This window comes from Acipenser ruthenus, chromosome 27 (genome assembly GCF_902713425.1).
Source record: "Acipenser ruthenus chromosome 27, fAciRut3.2 maternal haplotype, whole genome shotgun sequence".
Lineage (NCBI taxonomy): Eukaryota > Metazoa > Chordata > Actinopteri > Acipenseriformes > Acipenseridae > Acipenser > Acipenser ruthenus.
The window spans coordinates 17,203,701-17,225,037 of record NC_081215.1 but is presented as its reverse complement, the minus strand read 5'-3'; the positions used below and the strand labels follow the sequence as shown (position 1 = coordinate 17,225,037).

Sequence of the window (21,337 nt, the reverse complement as noted above, 5' to 3'; positions counted from 1 at the left end):
GTATTGTTCTTATCGATTATCAACTTTTGTAACACAGGTCTCTACAAAATAGTCCCTGAAATTGACTAAGCATGTATATATAAAAAAAAGTGAATCATTTTTCTTATAATGTGACTGTTTCATGAGCCCTCTTACCCCTTTTCCACTGGCACATCCGAGCAGAGAGGGCCCTAGGCCCTCACGGTACGGGTGGTTTTTCAATGGCTATTTGTCGAGCTGAGTGAGAACCAAACCGTGAAACTCTGGCCTCACATCTGAATCTGGCTCCGAGACGAGCAGGGACAGGGGCGGAGTTAATGATTATTGTCATTACTTTGTGTCAGACAGTAGACTCGAGGAAGACGAACAACGTGATGTGCAGCAAGTCGGAGGAGATAAAAGTAGAAATTACTGCTCTCGCAGCAAAGCATTCTTCTCCTCTTTGCATAATCAGCCTGTCATTGCATTTCAGTTGTATTCAGTAATATATGAAGATCGAAAACAAAGAAAAACAACCATAACCTTGATCTGGCATTCTCAACTTAAATACAGAGGCTCTTTATACTGCATCATCTACATGTGTCTCAACACGTTCATTGCGTGTGACGTCAGGTTCAAGGCTCGGGTTCAGCAGTGGAAAAAAGAGGCTTCACCAAAGCGGCCACGGTGCGGCTCAGTTGAACAGTGGAAAAGAGGGCTCTGAAACCTTTCTGGTACCCCCTACTATACAATCGCTTGTGACAAACAATCGTTCCCCAGTTAGTCCTTGTTCCTTGAACCTGTAAAGTCAACTGGGAGTCTTGCTGGATGTTGTTCCATGAGCAGAGAGCAAACCAAAAAATGGATTTGAAGATCATAAGCACTCCTGTAGGCTGCTGGAACCCGAGTTCTACTCTTTTTAAGGCCACAACCTGGGAAGTAAATGTTAATAAAAGTACATGTTATAAAGATGATGTGTTGACGCATTGCTCCAGTGATGTTTTAGCAATTTGTGAACAAAGCAAAAAAACAAGAAGTTGACCAGTTTTATTTTAAAAATGAGAAGTATAAAAGTATAACCTCGTCTAAAAGACATGAAGCTTTGACGCAATTAAACACATTTTTGTATTCCTATTATTATTCCTGATGTTCAAGGTGTGACCTTTAATTGATACACTTATTAAATCATTATTAAATCATTGAAATCATGTATTAAATCACGTATTAAATCATTGAATATAATACAAGGTTCAGATCCGTAACTATTAAACACTCAATAGTGCTGCATTTAGAAATGCTAAAAGAAACTAAAATTAAATGACAGTTTCGACCAATGTCATTGGTTCTTTGGTGCTAGCATTTTTAACTTCAGTTTTGAATATGCAGAAAAAAATGCATTGGTTTGCATTTCTTTAATATTGCAAACTATAACCAAACAGCTCACTGTCATTTTATCCATTCTCAAATTGGTTTGGTATAGGTCGATAAATGCCTAGGTTTATTTATAAAGTTTGATCTTATGATTGTGGTTGTTTTGAGGTTATGGATGATATTGCACTGCAGGGTGCCAGTAATAACGAAGGATTCCTGAGTGAAAGACACTGCTAATAACAACAGACCCACCCTCTAAAACAAATGGAATCAGCATTTTACATTTCTTTCTCTCTTTCTTCACCGTACCCACCTCTAAAATACAACTTTCCAATTTTGCTTGGGAATTGTTTGCGGTGTGAAACAGATTTTCGTCATGGGATCCACGGTACCCATCTGCTCATCCCAGTGGGAGCGTATGTTTAATACTTCCCGCCTCCCGGGCCAAGAGACAGGTAAGAGGGGTGAAGCAGTGGCTGAAGTGTTAAGGAAAGCAAGACCCCTGTCCAATGTCACCCGCATACCTTGCCAGCACACGTCATCGTCCCACTTATTTCATAAATATTAATACCAAAAACTTAAAATAAAAATGGTGCCACATCTAGTTTTAATGTATTTAGATTATTAAAATGCAGGTGTGGCATTAGGTTAGGTTATTGTCTTGTCCACTGAATATCCAAATTTAAATATTACAAAACAATAAGGTATTGGAGTCTTACCCATGATGTTCTGGCCTAATGTAGTGTATATTCAGGATACCTTACCTCCGTTTTAAGAAACTTTATAACTTGGAACTGTTCTCCATTACACATTGTATGGTTTTGGTATTGTAAAAGGGCCTTTCACTAATGTACTGTCAGTAATTTGATTATTAAGTAAAATAATAAAATAGCACAGGTGCACTTTATTTATATCCCTGGTAGGGCGTGTTTATGTTAGCGGCACCCTGCACAACAACTAGCTCTTACTTTTTAATTCACAATATTTTTGTAAAAGCAGTTACCCAGCCGTCTGTCATTATGAACCGATGCTGCTTTGTGGATTGCTGGTGACATTCATTCAGGTGAGCGCCTGACTGTGTCAGACCCCACTGCCGATCCCTGCACAGCAGCTAACCCCCTTCCCCCTGCCGCCACACCTCCCCCTTTTAAATTTCCGATTTTATTTTCTTTTGTCTGTGGTCTGTAGGTTTACTCGGCTTGCTAACTTTCCATCTCCGTTGGACTCCTTCATATCCCGTTTTTTTGTCTCTTTAGTTTGCCTCTTTTGTGTTCTTATTTGTTATCTGGATTTTTGACTCTTTTGACTTTTTGCTTTTCAGCTTATGATTCAAAATACTATTCCAATGTGCACTTCCCAGTATGAGCGTATGTTCAACTCCAGTCGCATTCCAGGTGTAGAGACAGGTATAGTTCCAGTCTCACCAGCTCCTAACCAGAAGCTTTTAGTTAAAACTGCATGGATATCCTAATAACCTTAGCCATTTTAAAAATGATTGCAATAATAATTTACTGCATTTAATTAAAAAAAAAGAGCCAAATGTTAAATGAAAAACAAAATTACAATGTTTTAACTCATTTGTTAGACTCGCCATGCAGAGAAAAAAATCACCTGTCTCAGTCTTCAAATAAAAGACTCCAGCAGGGAATACAAGTGATTTTAAAGTTACAAACCCATACTTTTATTGGGCCTATTTGATTTATGTTTGGAAAATCATCAAATTTCCCATTTTTTGTTAAATAAAAGGCTGAAATACATGAATCAAGAGCCTTCACTTTAACAATAGTAAAGTTACTAAAGAATATGTTTTACAGGACAAACTGTAAATTAGGCATAAAAAAGAAATAGTCGTTTAAGTCAACAGATTAATAAATACTTTTTTTACTAGGCTAAGGGATTGATTTGAGGAACTGTATACTCTGCCAGTATAAACCACCCTTGGATTTGATTTTTACAGCACTGGGGAATCGCTCTCCATTGCATCAACCACCTTGTGTTGTTTTTTAGTTATAGGGGGCTGAGGATTCCCTCGTACTGTAAAATGTTCCAATAAACTGCATCTGTGGTTTATCTTGGACGGGTTTATCATTGGTCTAATCCATGTGTGATCAGTTTGAATAATAATGTGGCAGCTACTTTTAATAAATAAAAAAAATATATAATAATATCTGAATTCAATTCCAAGAAACTTAGTAGACAAACGTTTCGGCTTTATACCTTCAGAAAAATAATGGTGTTCAGTATCATCAAGTAAAACAGTATCACAAATAAAATAAACATTTTATTGTGTGTCTTACATAGTTTACAAACTAGAACCCCTTTAGAAACTCAGAGGTACCTGTAACTAACCAATTAGTTAGCTAATGAAATGCCTAAAAGACAGGTGATTTTTATTTTATTTTTAAAAACATTCCCAGGTTGGAGATAAGGTTCCCATCGCATAGCAGTTCCAGCAGTTGCAGGGCTGACTGTGAGCTGAATTAGACACCCCAGAGCCTGCAATGACTCTAGCTGCTGTTCGGTGGGATCTGGACCCCATCCTGATTCCTCTCCCCACTGCTTTCTGTTTGGTGCACTTCTGTTATTACTGTGTGTGGAGTGTAGTGTGGTGTGCAAGTGAAAGTGAGTCTAAGTCTGCTTTCATAATGTTTATAAGACGCACATTGAGATAATGCTTGTGTCGAACTGAACCAATTGAAATTACAAGAACACTACATTTTAGCAGCGTAATCCATACATTCTGTTTGTTAACCGCAAATATATAAGTATTTGTGTTGATGACTCATACAATTGTCATGGCCGTTCGTACTGTGTAGCCCTGCCTGGATGCAAAATGGGTAGCTTCTGGATCAAAGCTATGTGGAAAAGTGTCTCATATAGTTCCCCTTTCTTTATCTTCACCAGGCCAAAACTTGTTTCATGTCAAAGACTGTACACAAATACAAACTAATGAATCATTTATATGAAAAACTAGTATGATGGAAACAAAAAACACACTCTCTAAATTATTTTGAGGTGAAACAAACAAGGCTTTAAACCCTTTACAATGTAGCTGTACTTTGTTTAGTCACCCTTCTATTTGCACTCCTAAACACAACATTTTAATTACTGTGCATTTTAATTACTGTCCTCCCTAAACCCCACACTGTCTATGTAGGGTCAGAGTTCGTGCTGTACAGGAATTACACTTTGAGAGTTCTATTGTAGCTGGAGAAATTAGCTTCAACTGAAGGGAAACTAAACAGCAACAGGGTTTGGGCCTTGTTTTTTAAAGCTTGGTCAGAACACCGCTTTACAAAAGCTTTCCATGAATACATTCTGAACATGAAACATTAACTTTCTGGCCTTTTTCTACATCTTGTCTTTTGTTGCCATATTTCTAAATATCACATCCCTTGCAGTCGTTCATCTATATTTTCTGCTTTTAGTATTTCCCTTAGGTTTTTAAAATGTGTGATAACGCAACAGTTATTAACACAAACAGACCTTTACTCTCAAGACATTTTATACCTGAAATGAACAAGCACTTGACACAAAGTAAATGATGTGGACCGTCCTCAATTGAATAGAAATTTCACAATACAATTCCTTTTTCAAAAAGGTGTTTCTTTTTAAAATAAACCCATTACTTGGTGTCACATACTGAAGTTTAATTGTTGTGGATACATTTTAAAACACGTTGGTGCTAAACAAAAGAAAGCAATCAGATTTAACAAAGTTTTTTAACCCCAAAATAAAATAAAACAAATGTAAAAAGAAAACCAAACCAATAATGGGGGAAAAAAAAAGAAAAAAACATTAGGCTAGTCATTTTGATTTTGTAACATGTAACAGTAATTTGATTATGTGTTTTGCCTAGGCCTGTTACATTTTGTATTTATATTTAAATACATTTAAATAAGGATAGAAACAAGACTCCCATTGCATAGCAGTTTGATCCATTCCTGTTTTTACTATGAGTGTAATAAGGTACACTTGAGCTTGTTCATACACACTGGGGATAATCAAACTTGTATTAAAACATGGAATGGGGGAATAGGAGTCTTATTTCCAGCTCTCTGTTAAGGAATAATGTATAATCACAGCATACAAGCCACGAAAGTGAACTTTTTCTAAAGATGAAAATGTCTATATTTTCATTTCAGTATCGAAAAGACCTGAAATAATTGTTAAATTTCCACATATTCATTTTGAGAATAGTCCAGTAGGTTATTTTAGCAGTCTACCCAAACAATCCGCTGTAAATCTGAACACTATCACCTAAAAGCTGATGCATTGTCTCAGCGACACCTTTTGAAAGCTGCTTTAGCCTCACCGAGTTGATGTTTGAGTCCTATTGCATGTCTGACCGCTTGTAAGTACTAGAATGCAGTGTTTCTACCTGTGTGACCGTAGACACGATTCAGCACGTGAGGGACAGCAAGCACATCGTGGTGTTTCACAAGGGGCGCTTCTTCAAGGTGTGGATGTACCACGACGGGCGGCTGCTGAAACCCAGAGAGATCGAGCAGCAGATGCAGAAGATTTTGGACGATAAATCGGAGCCTCAGCCTGGAGAACAGAATCTTGCAGCACTCACTGCAGGAGACAGGTGGGCTTACTTTAGAGAGCTTAAAGGAATCGTAGCCAATGCTTCCAATTCCATATTAGCACCAGGACCATTATCACTGGTCCCTTATGTATCTGTTTATGTATTTATTTAATAACTTCATTAAGAGGTAGGCAGGTTTTTCAAGTACCACTCATGTTGCTGGTACATAATCACTTCCTGATTGAATTGAATAAAACCATTTGGTTACAGAAGCGGTTTAGTAGTTTGACTAATCTACAGAGTTTTATTAAAAGGAAATGTATTCATGCAAAACATAATCAGAAGATCTCTAGTAATTACTGGGTAAAGGCACGGCTGTGTGTGTGAAGGGCGAGTCAGGAGTGGCATTACCAGGAATGCTAATGTTGGTTGTGATGCTCTCAAAGGTTTATGAGACAGAACTGGCAGTGACTCAAGCTGGGAATTGCTGTGGGGAGATAACATCATTGGACATGCTAAATTGTAACACAACAAGTAAACTATTGTGGCAGGACAAACTGGCTTCACCCCTGACTGAACTGAAAAAAAAGATAAGTGAGTGTGACTCTTACAGGAACCTCTCTGAAGGGTGGTGTTGGACTGTTGTCTATTTAGAGAAATAAAGAAATATCTGCAAGCTCTAAAGGTTGATTGCAGGAACCATTAGCAGGAGATGCTGGAATGAAAACCACATTAGAGAGGGAAGCTGAGCCAAGAATCACTGAGATCAAGGTTCAATCATTACTGTTACTGAAGTTCATGAGGCTTCCATGTATTTCCAAACATTTCTACACTAGGCTTAATACAGTCGCCTTAATGCTGTAGTTATCAATTGGTTTATTCCTAGTTTTCAAAGCAGAATACATTTGCTGTATGTTTAGTTGTTTTCCCCATACATTACTGACAGTTTGTGGTTGTACTTTACTAAGCCGCTATTTTTGCAGGGTAACAAATCTCCAATTATATCCGTTTGTGTTTTAAAAAGTCATGCTAATGTGAATATCTCAATCATGAAACAAGCATGATACCAAATGTAGCCAGGAAAGGAATTGTGGGTTGTGATGCTCGCTTGACGAGTGGTATTATCTGAGATCTTAATAGGGACTTGAGTTTTCACTGATCTATTCCAGTAAACTCATCTGCTTGTTTGGCACTTCTTTCAGTAAGTCTGTTTTAACTGGGAGCTTGACTAGCTTTTAAAAAAAAATGTAAGTAATGCGTCAGAGGTGTTTTTTTAAATATACACACTAATTTTCACTAAACAGCACAAGCACACAGGTACTCTGTCAAACTCCATCAATACGGCAGATATTCATTTGTCCTTTTTTTTTTCCCCCAACCGCCAATTTAGTCAAATTGTATTCCTCGCCTTTTGATTCCTCCATCTCCATACAGTGTTTGTTAATTAAAAAGCTGTTTCATTATTTGGTCAATCTCAGTAGTAATCGCATTACACTCATTTATATTCTGTAGAGTGCCTTGGGCCAATGCCCGTCAGAACTACTTCAGCAAAGGGAAGAACAAGCAGAGTTTGGATGCAGTTGAGAAGGCAGCTTTCTTTGTGACCCTTGATGATACTGAGCAAGGCTTTAACAAGGAAGATCCTGTGAGATCACTGGATAGCTATGCCAAGTCTTTGCTTCATGGAAAATGCTACGACAGGTAGGCTTGTTTGTAACATATTACATTTACCTGATGCATGCATTTCTTTTAAGCTATATGTTGAACAGCTTGGTATGGGCATTCCTTAGCACATATTATGCAGGTGCCAGAATACCTCATCACTGGTTATAGTCACCATGTGGATTGATTTGGATATTTATTTTGTATGGTGTATTTTCTTTTTCTTCACTTGTAGGTGGTTTGACAAGTCTTTCTCCTTTATTGTATACAAGAATGGAACCATGGGCTTGAATGCAGAGCACTCCTGGGCAGATGCTCCTATTATTGGTCACCTTTGGGAGGTAGGGCTCCACAGAGACAGGGTTTCTCTATTAACTCGAGGGAGGTCTGGGGAACAGCTTGTCACTCAACAAGCAAAGCAAGCTTGTTATAAGCATTTCAGTTACACTATTAACTATTGTTTTACACTTGTATATTAGAGTGATCTGTGTGTCAATCTGCCCACTCCATATAACACATATTAGGCAGGTCATGGAGGTGGCATACAAGGAAGTTCCCTTTCAAGTACGAAATGTAACCATTACTGAATAGGTGTTTACCTCCTAAAGACCTGAATACTTTATACTAAAGCAGTTCTTTGAGATGCAGTTGTTGCCGGCCCCCCAGGGATGTAAAGCACTGCAGTCACAGATCTGTGCGCCATTTTTCCTTTCAAGACTTACCTGATCAGAGATCCTTGTTCAGATAAGTACATTGTTGCTTATATCTGTGTATATTTGGCATTTTTTGTGTTTTTACACATTTTGTATGTGGTATTTAAGCAAATCGCTGTAATAGTTTTACTATTTACACGTATGTGTGTGCACTACAGCCTGTTGCTAGTTACGTCCTGCTGCGGCCTTGTGCCGTGCATAAAGCCAGGGCCCCAGCAACGTAAGTCAGCTGACATTGTTCTCTCCCAGCATGCATAGTTCCGGCTGGAGCTTATTTTCTTCTGGCTTTTGCTAATTGGCACCATAAGAGACATTTTATATTATTTATGTAATTGTTAAATTACTGTTTTTTTTGTTGAGAAAAAAATTCTCATTGTGTTATTTCTGTTTTTTACAGATAACATTTGCAGGCCTGTCTGTAACGTGGTGCTCAGCACACGTGCAGTAATAGCAACTGCTGGGCTCAGCAGCATTGCACAGAACCAAGATACTTTGGCTGGTTGTTGCAATTACAACCACAGTATCTCAATGCCGTTTTGGTGACCAGTTATTTTAGCATCACCATTGCGAAGGCTGTTAGTTCATTCTAACAAGCAGGCTTTTCTCAGTCATGTTGGTGACTGAGTGGTTTTGCCAGTGGCTTTTACAGGGGGGCATCCCTGTACGTTGTCACCCGCGGTTACTGCCACCCGGTGGACCTGTACCGAACCGGTAATGAGGTCACTGATCCTGATCCGGTCACGGATCCTGACCTGGTGCCGAACCGACTGGTACCCCTACCGACCTGCGTCCGATCCCGAACTGGGGCCGAGGCTACCGCACTGGTACCGAACCATTCCATAACTGCTACTGACCTGGCACCAAACCGATGCCAAAATAGACCCGGTGCCAAAGCCACCGAATCCCTTACCAAACCCTTAACGCACAAGGTAGACTTTTGGCTTAGTCTTGTAGCATTCCGGTCGTTCTGCAATCATGCCCTTACGACGGCTTGGGTATACTCACCCTTTCGGTAATGGTTACATTTTGTACTTGAAAGGGAACGTTGGGTTATTAACATAACCCTAGTTCCCTGAAATAGAAATTTAACCATTACCCTTCAAGGTCGCTGCGTCCATTTATTCGAAGCAGGCTTTTGATCCCTCGGGGGCGGGGTCACGACTGCATCACAGGCTCAAAGAGCAGCTTTGGTATAAAGTATTCAAGATTTGGGTCTTTATTTATTATTAGTATTTTATGTATTATTTAGGAGTCACTTTTATCTAAAGTGACTTACAAAGACTAGGGGGTGAACTATGCATCGACAAATGCTTTCTATTTCAGGGAACCAGGCTTATGATTAGAGCCACTGAAATTATTTTTATGTTTTTATAATTTTTTGTTTTATTTTTCACAAATGTCATTTTATTGCAGATACACATTAATAAAATCATAATAGATGTATATGAATAATAATAAAACAGCTAATAATGCTTAACGACGGTATCTTTCGACTCCCATTCCAGCCATTATTATTTTGTCAACATCAGCTGCATACATCCCCTCATGCTCAAATTCTTTGCAGTGTTGTTTAATTGTTATGCACGGTTTAGGCATTTTAGAAACAAACATCTCTTCTCTCCCATCACAATTTTAATTCCCAAACATCTCGCTTCAAATTATACATCTGTGCAAGTGCTAGTCAGAGCTTCAGTATCCCTACAGACCGTGTCTATGGTAACGGCTGAGCCTTGACAACTACGATTGCAAGTATTTATTTAAAGTATTTTTGTATAACCCCCTCATTTAAAAATGTGATTCTAGGTTTGCTTTACAATGTTTTTTCATTTTATTTCGTTTTATATTTGCATTTCGTTTTATTTTGTTTTATAGGTTACATTTTGTGTTATTTTGTGTTATTTCGTATTTGCGAAGAACACGGGGCTCTAGTTACGAAAATAACCTAACGTTTCAGACTTCATACAGGGTGATTAGAAAGTAAGTATCAATGATATGGTGTGTTGATGTGGTAAACTTGCTTTCTAATCACCCTGTAGTTAAACCTGATCAAGTCTGCACTTTTTTATTTTTTAAATTAGGGTTAAACTTGATTTCACCTGAAAATTATATCAAAATATGTCATTATTGACTAGTATACAGGGCTGCCTGAGGAAATCCTTAATTCAACATTTCCCTTGGCTATTAGTACAGCAATGTAACATATTAACACCCCCAAACATGATTTAATTATAAAGCAAAATAGACTATACCAGGAAGTAACAGTAAGTAATGAGTTCATTATTACAAAATTCACAACACCGTTCCTTATAAATTTTTGGTGCAGTTTAATTATTGAAAGTGTTTGTTTCAAAGGAGTGAATCTTACATACCCAATATTTATACCATCACCTCGTGAAACAGCGACTGGTTGAGAAAGAGCCAACGTGTGAGGACTCCAACACCTCAGTAACCAATCAGAGCTTTTCATATGACTCGCATGTTTCTGTGCCTATCATGTGACTTGTCTTGGAAGAGTGGGTCTGAACAAGTACAAGAGCATTGGCCAATTATTGTTCATTAAATGAGAACAATAAAATCAACAACACTTTCACTATAATGTGTGCCTCAGTCTTGTAGAAAGACTTATGGATACTGTATATGGTAATTCATAGTGTTTAAGATGTACTGTGCATTGAGTGACCCTTTCTTTAACCCTTTGCGGTCCATTTATTAATCGCGCGTCAGGCACGCCAGGTCTAATTAATTTTCACACGCGCAGTTGATTTTATACGCGCTGTTTAAAAGTATTTTTTTCCACAGTCAAACGGGTTTAAATGGCCCTGCATATCAACAAAGCACACACTAGGCATCTCCATCCCCGCCCCACCCTTTCGTTTGCTATAGCGTCCAGCTATGTAAGAAATAAATAATAATAATAATAATAGTCATACATACCGATCGATCATCTTCCGATCACTCGTTTTATCACCAAACTCCTCAATAATGCGATCCAAGTAATTATTTTATTACTATAACATCTGAAAAAAGCTCTGCAAATGTCTATGATAGTCTCAGTGCGCTGACGCACTCAGCCAGCTTGTTTACTATGAACGCCCCATTATCTGATACCTGATACCATGTATGACTATTCATGAAATCCGCCTTTTTTTTTTTTTTTTTTTTTTTTTTTCAACTTGTCTCGGCTCCTGTCGCTCCCACTCGGCAATTGAATGGTTTTCTCGGCTTTTTCCGGAGAAAAAACGACTAAACACCCGTTTATTGCGTTGCTATAATGATGTCGGACCCAGTCCGACAAAGGACCTGTGAGGAATAATTGCAATGTCGGACCCAGTCCGACAATGGACCGCAAAGGGTTAATAGAGGGTGAACTATATTGTTTTTTTATTATTTTTTGGCAGCATGTGTTATCTACAGACAGTTTCCAGCTGGGATATGAAGAGGACGGGCATTGCAAAGGCAGCACTAACCCCAATGTGCCTGGACCCCAAAGACTACAGTGGGAGATTCCAGAAGAAGTGAGTTTGTGAGACTAACTTGAAAAACCCCAAGCCCCCAAAGGGGTGATTCTCAGGAGACTCCATGACAGAATGGAATTTCAGAGAGCGCAGCAGTAATATGCTTCCCCACCTCACTTCCTCCAAATATTGCAGGAATACCAATTGATCTATCAATCAACAATAGATAATCTTACAGAACACCCATAATAGGATATTAAACAGGTCAAATAAGTTAGGAAACAGATGATAGAAAGTATTTCTGATAGTATTATTGTTGTCTTTTTCAACAAGTTTTTCTTTCCATGTCCTTCCTATCACCTTTAGAAAGGGACTCTTAAGATATAATATAATCTATTTATGGGGGTGTTTTTACCTGTAACTCGATTACTTAAGTATTATTATTATTTTATTATATTTATATTATGGGCTGATAAGATGAAACGTCACAGATACGTTTGTATGTGCCCTGTGCCACTTCCTAGTACTGGAAAGAGCAAATTACTCTTCATATTCCTGAGAACACTAAAGTTAACTATTCATCGAGTGATAAGGTGCCTGGTTTATTATCTGAAACTATGAAACCCTTTCGATATTTATAGTTGTTTTTTTTGTCATGTTGCCACATAAAGTAGAGTTCCTGGAAATCAGGGACAGTTCAATAGGACATCGTATCACATGTTGCACTTAACATTTGGTTTAGTACTAGAGCTATGGCCAAAAGTTTATTAAAAATATTAAAATTATATCTGTTATGTTATTATTTATTTCTTAGCAGATGCCTTTATCCAGGGCGACTTACAATTGTTACAAGATATCACATTATTTTTACATACAATTACCCATTTATACAGTTGGGTTTTTACTGGAGCAATCTAGGTAAAGTACCTTGCTCAAGAGTACAACAGCAGTGTCCCCACCTGGGATTGAACCCACGACCCTCTGGTCAAGAGTCCAGAGCCCTAACCACTACTCCACACTGCTGTCTACCGGAAGCCATAATAGTACAACAATATAGATTTTTAAATGTCACATTTTTCAATTTGTCAGTTTGTCATTATGCATATGAAAAAATATGTTAAAAAATATGTTAACTTAACATTATTCATTCGACTTTATGAAGCAAAATTAGTGAATTCTATAGAGTAATGCAAAATTTGGGTCATAGCTGTAGTAGTCGTGTGTTTTTACAATGACCATCTATTTTGTAACATTATTTCAATACTGTTGCTGCTACTTTAGCATGTTTTAGTATCCTTAATAACAAGAAAGAGAAAATTAAACATATTTGCTTTAGACATTAATAGGGTCTGAGCATTTTTTTTTTTTTTACTGTTGTTAGATTTGTGGCTATAACTCTTTAACTATAAGGGTTACAGGTACGTGTCCTACATGAAATGAATATGCACACGCTAGCTAGGCTTCCATAAAAAAAAAAACAAAAAAAAAAAAAAAAAACACATTATTTATTGTTTATAAAATGTATTTTAGCATGGACAGCTCAAATAATAAACAAAGGAATCATGGTAATATATACAAAAGGGACCAAAAGCAAGCAAAAAAACCCCCAAAAAACTGAACAGTTGGAAAATGTGCAAAAGAAAAAAAAAACACATTCAAATTATTCGTCCCAGGGACCCTTATCATGTGGTGCAAGATGGAGCTATTCACTGTGGCTTCAAAGGCCTGTAAGGTGGCGACCATGGCAACCTAACTCTAACAGTTGAGTTGTGATGTGCATCTGATCCACAAACACTGTCAACTGAAAAACAAATATATATTTCAGTAGTTCGGGACAAACACCAATCACAAAATGTTTTAGTACAAATATTTATTGTAGAGAATGCGGAGTATGCGATTTAACAGAAAAGTATGCTGTATATACACATTCATTTGGCATCAAACCTAACTTGGTTTGAGGGTTCACTGTCTGGCCGACTGGACGAGGCTGAGACCCCCATTGATAAAACATAAAAACTGTTATTAAGAAAGGTGGAGATGGGGAGGTGGTGGGTTACGATGAAATCAAAACGCAACTGAGAGATAAGTGAAGAGGGTATTTATAGTGCTAACAATTTAAATTAGCTAATGTGTAAATTGAATGATTCAATTTGGTGATGCGGGGATTGGTGTCTGACTCTCCTCCCGAACTTTAATTATAAATTTCATTTATTGGAAAATATATCCTTGTGCCTTTGATGTTGCCATTTCTCTTCTTTTATAAATATTTTGTCTGAAAATGTTTGTTTAATGCACTAAGGTAGGTCTGTCTTACAGTGCAGCAGTAACATTGCAAAATACTCACATTCATGGCTCTCTCCTGACATGGTCCAATGCCAGAAATAAATTAATAGGACCTCGTTTAAAAAGCTCTGACTCTGCTCTTTCAAATGGTGCATCGCCAGCAGGGCTGTCTCTTACAGTGCCTTAGTAAAAAGAGTTAAAGAGCCAGGTTGCCAGCGGGATTTTTAACATGAGGCAGACCCTAAAGAGTTAATAACTTTTTGGCACTCAGTTGATTTAATTTGTTATATTCAATTTATGGTTTAAAATGTCTTACCACCAGGTGGCACTGTAACTCAAGGAATTACCTTATTACCAGCTTAAACTGAAGCTCATAGTAAAACCTGGAAGTGTTTGAATGTATTTATATTTATTACTGCCCCATGATTTTTTTTTTGATACGATATTGTCTCGCACTCATTTCTTTCATTATTTTGTCTCCAGTGCCAAAGTGTTATCCAGAGCTCTCTGAAGGTTGCCCAGGCACTGGCTGACGATGTCGACTCCCACACTTTCCCATTCAACAAATTTGGAAAAGGTCTGATCAAGAAGTGCCGGACAAGCCCCGACGCCTTCATTCAGATCGCCCTGCAGCTGGCTCACTTCCGGGTAAGAGAGTGTCTAGACCTGGTCAGCACTGGGTCAAGCATGCTGTTTACTTGGACCTATTCAACTCCTCCCTGTTCAACCTAGGTATCTGAGATCATTAGATCGAGGCATGCTTGGGTATGTTGTGCAGGCAGTGAGCGATAATAAGAGGAAATATCTGTAATTTGAAACAACTTTCCACATCTGTAATCCTTAATTTCCATAAAAATAGCCATTTCATGTTTGTCTACAGCTTTTTTTCTGAATGATGGAAACTTGAAACTTAGACAGACAACCTGGCTTTAACAGGACCCTGAGTGGCCAACCTGCTGGTCTTCACTGGGGATTTAGAACTGGCAGGGTCTGTTTCTCCTCGCGCAACGGTGTCCCTACTGGCCAGGCGTCCATAGAGGTCACCCGGATGTTTGTAGGGCTGGCTTTGTCCTCAAGTGGCTGGCTAGCGTGCCATCATCCACTCACAAGCTTATTTGTGTAAAAAGTAAGCAGAAGCATTGAGATTTCTATGAATAACCCAAGGTGTTTTTTGACAAGGAATATCCACTGTTCTTTGTTTTCCCCACAGAAATATTAAAGTAAGGTTGTCTATAGCCAAGTTTCAATTACAGAGTTACTCAAAAATCTGCAGGCAAGCATCAAATGACTATTTTCCACATTATTGTTAATTATCAACTGACATACACCCAAGCTGTGGGCTGTCAAGACCCTTGTCTTTCTCTAAAATGCATACATTAAAAAGATATTTAACTTTGATTGCAGCTAATATGTCCCTAGACACAAATGCATTCAATGTTGCTAGTTTGAGGTTTTAAATATATTGTGCCCCCCCCCCCCCCCACAGGACAAGGGCAAGTTCTGCCTGACATACGAAGCCTCGATGACTCGACTCTTCAGAGAGGGTCGAACGGAGACTGTGCGCTCCTGCACCGTGGAATCATGCAACTTTGTACACGCCATGATGGATTCCCAAAAAACAGTGAGAGCTGCAGTAAAAAAAACAATAACCGTACACTACTAGTATATTAACTGTGTTAATTCTCGGTACAGTTTAACACCCAGTTTTGAGCAACAAAAAAATAATAAGTGGAAGAAATGAATTCTTGAACAATACAACAATAAATAAATACCATTTCTTTATTAAGGTATATAAAAGTAATGTTGAGGCAGGTACTGAATGCCTGTAGAAGCAAGATAATGATAACTTGTTTGTTGCATCCCAAGAATGAAGAAAAAATGAAGCTGTTCAATCTTGCGGCTGAAAAACACCAGAATTTGTACCGTCTGGCGATGACTGGGGACGGCATTGATCGGCACCTCTTCTGTCTCTACGTAGTGTCCAAATATCTCGGGGTCGATTCTCCCTTCCTGAAAGAGGTGACTATGTTTTCTATAATAATAAAAATTCTTATTATATTCTATTTTTAAATCCTATTTTTTGAGACACTGCAGCTTTAAATATACAGGTATATTCATAAACAGCACACCATTAAAACACATTATTACACATTTTTCAAATGTTGTCCTTTTACCTTTTCTGTTTCCAATCATTGTGAGTGGTTCTTATTGCATTTCCTGAACTGAGGAGCAGCTCTAGTTGCCAGCTTGTCATTCATCACATATGTATTGCAGGACAAATCAGCAAAGTGCCTGTAAAGTTAGAAGACCCATCACCATCTAGTGAACAGGTGTTGTGTACATGTGCTGCATATTTACAAGACCAAAGGAAACTAGGTTCACTAGATCGCGCTAGCTCTTAAACAGATACTGTGCTGCTCTAGCCTGTGTTCCAAATGTCTATTGTGACAATCAGATAGTTAGAGCTGGTGGGCTTTTCCAGAAAACTGGTCAAAGCACACAAAGTATATCAAAAATGGAACGAAACGCAGTATTTGAGTAACAGGAACTAGAGCCTTGCTACCCGTAGTTTGTATATTATATTATAGTTTGGGCTTGGGTCGGGTCAGGTCATTGTGTTATCAGTGAGTGGATTGTGGCGTTTGTAATTTTAAGTGAGTATTTTAAGTGCTTCCTAAAACTCACTTCCTGCTTCGTTTTTTGCCTGTCTGAAAATATATTGTGTGAGTAAAACGCTGTGTGAGTGGCGAGGACTTCTAGCGTGCACGTCAGTTAACCAAAAATGTATATGAAGGAGAGATTTTCTACATTAAAAATATGGAGGCCGATGGAGTTGCTGGAAAGGGTACAACTAAATTCACTGTTTGGAAAAATGACGACATTGTTGTATTCAGCTATAATAAAAGTCCATGTGGCTTTGTACAATGCAAGTCTTGCAAAATATTACTGAAATATGACAGCAAAAAGACAGGAAATTCATCTCTGCAGCGGCACACTGAATAGGAATGTATTTGTCCGGTAGCTGTTTTAAAAACCATAGTCGTGGTGCAATATTTGTTGTTGAATGTTAATTTAGAGGTGATATGAAGTGAGTATGCGAATTTGCAAGAGCATCTTAATGTGCGGCTATTTATGGTAACAAAGTTTTGAAGAAGCCTGTTGTTGAGTTGGTCGGGTTGGGTATGCAGATATTTCAAAGGTCTCGGGCTCGGGTCAGGTTTAGATTTGTCTGGTCGGGTTCAGATTGGGTTTTAAATTTAGGCCCGAGCAGACCTCTAATAAGAACAATAACCACTCAAAATGATTGTAAACATCATAAGATACTTTGTAATGTTATATTTTGTAAGTCGCCCTGGATAAGGGCGTCTGCTAAGAAATAAATAATAAATAAGAGGACATAAAAAAAAAGTCTTTAGAGGTACATACATTTGAACGTCAATAAATTAACAATTGCGTATCAGTTTTATTCTTCAAGCCCAATGGGGCAACTCTGGGTGATGTTTGAAGTGTGTTCACTGTTATTTCCTGTCCTGTAGGTTCTTTCGGAGCCATGGAGGCTCTCCACCAGCCAGACTCCTCAGCAGCAATTGGAACTGTTTGACTTGGCCAATAACCCTCACCATGTGTCCAGCGGGGGGGGCTTCGGACCTGTGAGTAGAGTCTTTATTAACTTGATATAAAACAGAGATAAGATCATGAAAAAAGCATCGGAATTGTGACTTTGGGGCAAATTGAATCTAATATTCTATTGCAGTTGCAAAATATAGCCATTATTTATGTTCCGTTATTTATTTATTTTTGCTAAAAAAAAAGTACTGATAAGTATTTCTGATGGAAAAACAATCATGTTGCGATATAGACACCTTCTGGGTTGACAATAAATCCTGTTCTGTGAACGGTTTGGAGAGGATTATAGTAGCTTCATTTCTTGGATTTGGTTCCTCGATTATACAGGCCTGCCACTCCAACAAAAATGCAATAGATCTGCATATATCCAGCGAAACATTGATAGGGGTTGGATCTGATACAGAGATAGAACTATAAATCTGATACTGAGATGAAATGCAAACTTTGGGCGTCCCTTTTACCAAAAAAGTTAGATCCACCCTGATTTTTCTTTGTAATCCTCAATAAGTCAGACTTTTTCCGATTGAGTTTGAACTGTAGTAACGGCACGCTTTCCTCTTCAGGTCGCCGATGATGGTTACGGTGTCTCTTACATCATCGTTGGAGAAAATCTCATCAATTTCCACATCTCCAGCAAGCTGTCAAGCCCGGAGACGGTATGTTTTTCTCTTAATCTAGTTTGAGATCCAAATCATAGCCGTTACCATTCAGAAATGTGTGTGTCACACTTATAAATATAGATATATTTACTTATGTGCATGAGAGTTGAAGCAGATAAAATAAGAAAACTTGGGTACAAGCATAAAATTATTAATAACACTAACTCTGAGGTGGTTCAACATTTTCAAAAGGCTTTTCAGTGACGGGCCAGCTGAGAGAATATGAACACTGCACTTAAAATTGAAATCAGCCTAACCCTAACCCAACTCAAAAGAATGTAGTACAGTTTTGCATTCGCCCATCTTTCTGCATCAGATAAAGAGCGTGACCCGTTTTTCTGCATCTATGCCTTCAAAACCTTACAAACCACACTCTTTATCAGACCATTTCCTGCAAAGAGTACATCTAGGGAAAGACTGTATTAATCTAATATTTTAATAACTGGGAGAAAAACTAGCACTGAATTGTTTTTTTTTTAATTGTTAGGCTTTATATTGAAATTTTCAGCTACATTTTTGTGATTTTATAATATTTAATAACATAATTATAATAACATTTTTACATATTGTGAAAAACCATGCTTTCAATGAAAATCCTGTGAATGCTTCAGGTCTCCTCTGCAATGCATGTTTTATATACATGGCTTTTATTGTGTTTGCAGGACTCTCACCGATTCGGAGAAAACATTATCCAGTCCATGCTTGACATCCTCGCTCTCTTCAACCTCAACAAAAAGGCAGGCAAATAAGTGTTCTGCCCCAGACGAGAAAAGAAAAACTGTTGGATTGCTGTTTCAAAATAGGCTTCCGTACGCTTGTACAGAAATGTTTGGGCATTTTTAATCTTAAAAAAATGAAACTGAAAAAAAAAAAAACAGTTAATGTATGTCATGTTTAATGAAGATGTATGTTTAAAAAATGTATTGGAAAATAGTGTTGTAGCAAATGCAGGAATGAAGTGTTAATATTGCAGTCTTACACAGTGCAGTGTACAGTAACTGTTATTATTAGCTGCTAAATTATTTAATGAAGTCAAGAAAAAACAAAATAGTTCAAAAGCTGTTTTTATTTTTCATACTTCAGGTTTTTACCTTGGTCCAGATGTAACGACAGTAAAAAATAAAAGCCCCTCCCTCAGAAAGGGGTCGTGCTGTAAATAAACGAGGAATACGCACTGATTCACACCCCCTGCATGGGAATGTGAAGAGGCTGAGGGTTCTCCCTTCATTACTGTGGAAGGAAGCTTCATAAGAAAGTTGTATGGTAAAATGAAGCGTACTGTTCACAAGGATTCAATGTAACATTATAATACTCGCAGGTGAAAGTTTTAGGGGTGGCAGTGTAATATTGTACAGTACTGTACGTACTTAAATCATTAAAACAAGAAAGACTTGAGAACTACATGCGATTCCAGCCTTTACCTTTCACTTCTTGATTTGTAAGTTGCACTGTATGCAGTGGCATTTTCACAAATATGTAAAACAGAAGGAATGCCTCAAAGTGATGAGATTGTCCAATAAAAGTAAGGTTGACAGCTATCTTTTTTCTGTTGTGTTGATTTATTTTTTATTGATATTTAATTTATTTGAAACTGAATTGTGTTTTGTTTTTTTTAACCTAACTTAAGAGTTACAGAACAGTCAGTGTCTGTGTCCTGTCACGCAATTTTTCACATCTCTTCTTCTGACCACATTGGGCATTGGTAATTTAGCTAGCATCTTCTGAGAAAAATCTGCCATCTGAACAAGCGTGAATTATAGAAACACATGTAACAGCACCCATGTCATTTTTATATACAGATGTGCTCAAATTTGTTGGTACCCCTCCACAAAAAACGAAGAATGCACAATTTTCTCTGAAATAACTTGAAACTGACAAAAGTAATTGGCATCCGCCATTGTTTATTCCATATTTAATAGAAATCAGACTTTGCTTTTGATTTTTTATTCAACATAATATTGTAAATAAGAAAACAAATGAAAATGGCATGGACAAAAATGATGGGACCGCTAACCTAATATTTGGTTGCACAACCTTTAGAGGCAATCACTGCAATCAAACGTTTTCTGTAGCTCTCAATGAGACTTCTGCACCTGTTAACAGGTAGTTTGGCCCACTCTTCCTGAGCAAACTGCTCCAGCTGTCTCAGGTTTGATGGGTTCCTTCTCCAGACTGCACGTTTCAGCTCTTTCCATAGATGTTCGATAGGATTCAGATCAGGACTCATAGAAGGCCACTTCAGAATAGTCCAATGTTTTGTTCTTATCCATTCTTGGGTGCTTTTAGCTGTGTGTTTTGGGTCATTATCCTGTTGGAGGACCCATGACCTGCGACTGAGACAGAGCTTTCTGACACTGGGCAGTACGTTTCGCTCCAGAATGTCTTGATAGTCTTGAGATTTCATTGTGCCCTGCACAGATTCAAGGCACCCTGTGCCAGGCGCAGCAAAGCAGCCCCAAAACATAACCGAGCCTCCTCCATGTTTCACTGTAGGTATGGTGTTCTTTTCTTTGAAAGCTTCATTTTTTCGTCTGTGAACATAGAGCTGATGTGACTTGCCAAAAAGCTCCAGTTTTGACTCATCTGTCCAAAGGACATTCTCCCAGAAGGATTGTGGCTTGTCAATATGCATTTTAGCAAATTCCAGTCTGGCTTTTTTATGTTTTTCTTTCAAAAGTGGAGTCCTCCTGGGTCTTCTTCCATGGAGCCCACTTTCGCTCAAAAAGCGACGGGATGGTGCGATCAGAAACTGGCGTACCTTCACCTTGGAGTTTGTACCTCTTTGGCAGTTATCCTTGGTTCTTTTTCTACCATTCGCACTATCCTTCTGTTCACTCTGGGGTCAATTTTCCTGTTGCGGCCACACCCAGGGAGGTTGACTACAGTTCCATGGACCTTAAACTTCTTAATAATATTTGCAACTGTTGTCACAGGAACATCAAGCTGCTTGGAGATGGTCTTGTAGCCTTTATCTTTACCATGCTTGTCTATTATTTTCTTTCTGATCTCCTCAGACAACTCTCTCCTTTGCTTTCTCTGGTCCATGTTCAGTGTGGTGCACACAATGATACCAAACAG

At 38.2% G+C, this 21,337-nt stretch overlaps 1 protein-coding gene across 4 annotated transcripts in view; it reads left to right on the top strand.

Annotated features, from left to right (window-relative positions):
* LOC117432129 (carnitine O-palmitoyltransferase 1, liver isoform-like) overlaps positions 1 to 19,797 on the top strand; it is a 36,296-nt gene extending 16,499 nt beyond the window's left edge. For 3 of the 4 annotated variants that reach the window (XM_034053638.3, XM_059001891.1, XM_059001890.1), the window contains 11 exons: positions 1,697 to 1,784; positions 5,725 to 5,920; positions 7,373 to 7,561; positions 7,758 to 7,863; positions 11,634 to 11,750; positions 14,457 to 14,621; positions 15,460 to 15,594; positions 15,840 to 15,992; positions 17,510 to 17,623; positions 18,164 to 18,256; positions 18,922 to 19,797. In XM_034053638.3, the coding sequence (XP_033909529.1) occupies positions 1,697 to 1,784; positions 5,725 to 5,920; positions 7,373 to 7,561; positions 7,758 to 7,863; positions 11,634 to 11,750; positions 14,457 to 14,621; positions 15,460 to 15,594; positions 15,840 to 15,992; positions 17,510 to 17,623; positions 18,164 to 18,256; positions 18,922 to 19,008 (1,443 nt within the window). In that variant the 3' untranslated portion in view covers positions 19,009 to 19,797. Of the gene's footprint in view, positions 1 to 1,696; positions 1,785 to 2,650; positions 2,736 to 5,724; positions 5,921 to 7,372; positions 7,562 to 7,757; positions 7,864 to 11,633; positions 11,751 to 14,456; positions 14,622 to 15,459; positions 15,595 to 15,839; positions 15,993 to 17,509; positions 17,624 to 18,163; positions 18,257 to 18,921 lie in introns of all 4 variants that reach the window. The other variant, XM_034053639.3, reaches the window with a different exon arrangement.
* Positions 19,798 to 21,337: the final 1,540 nt, after the last annotated feature.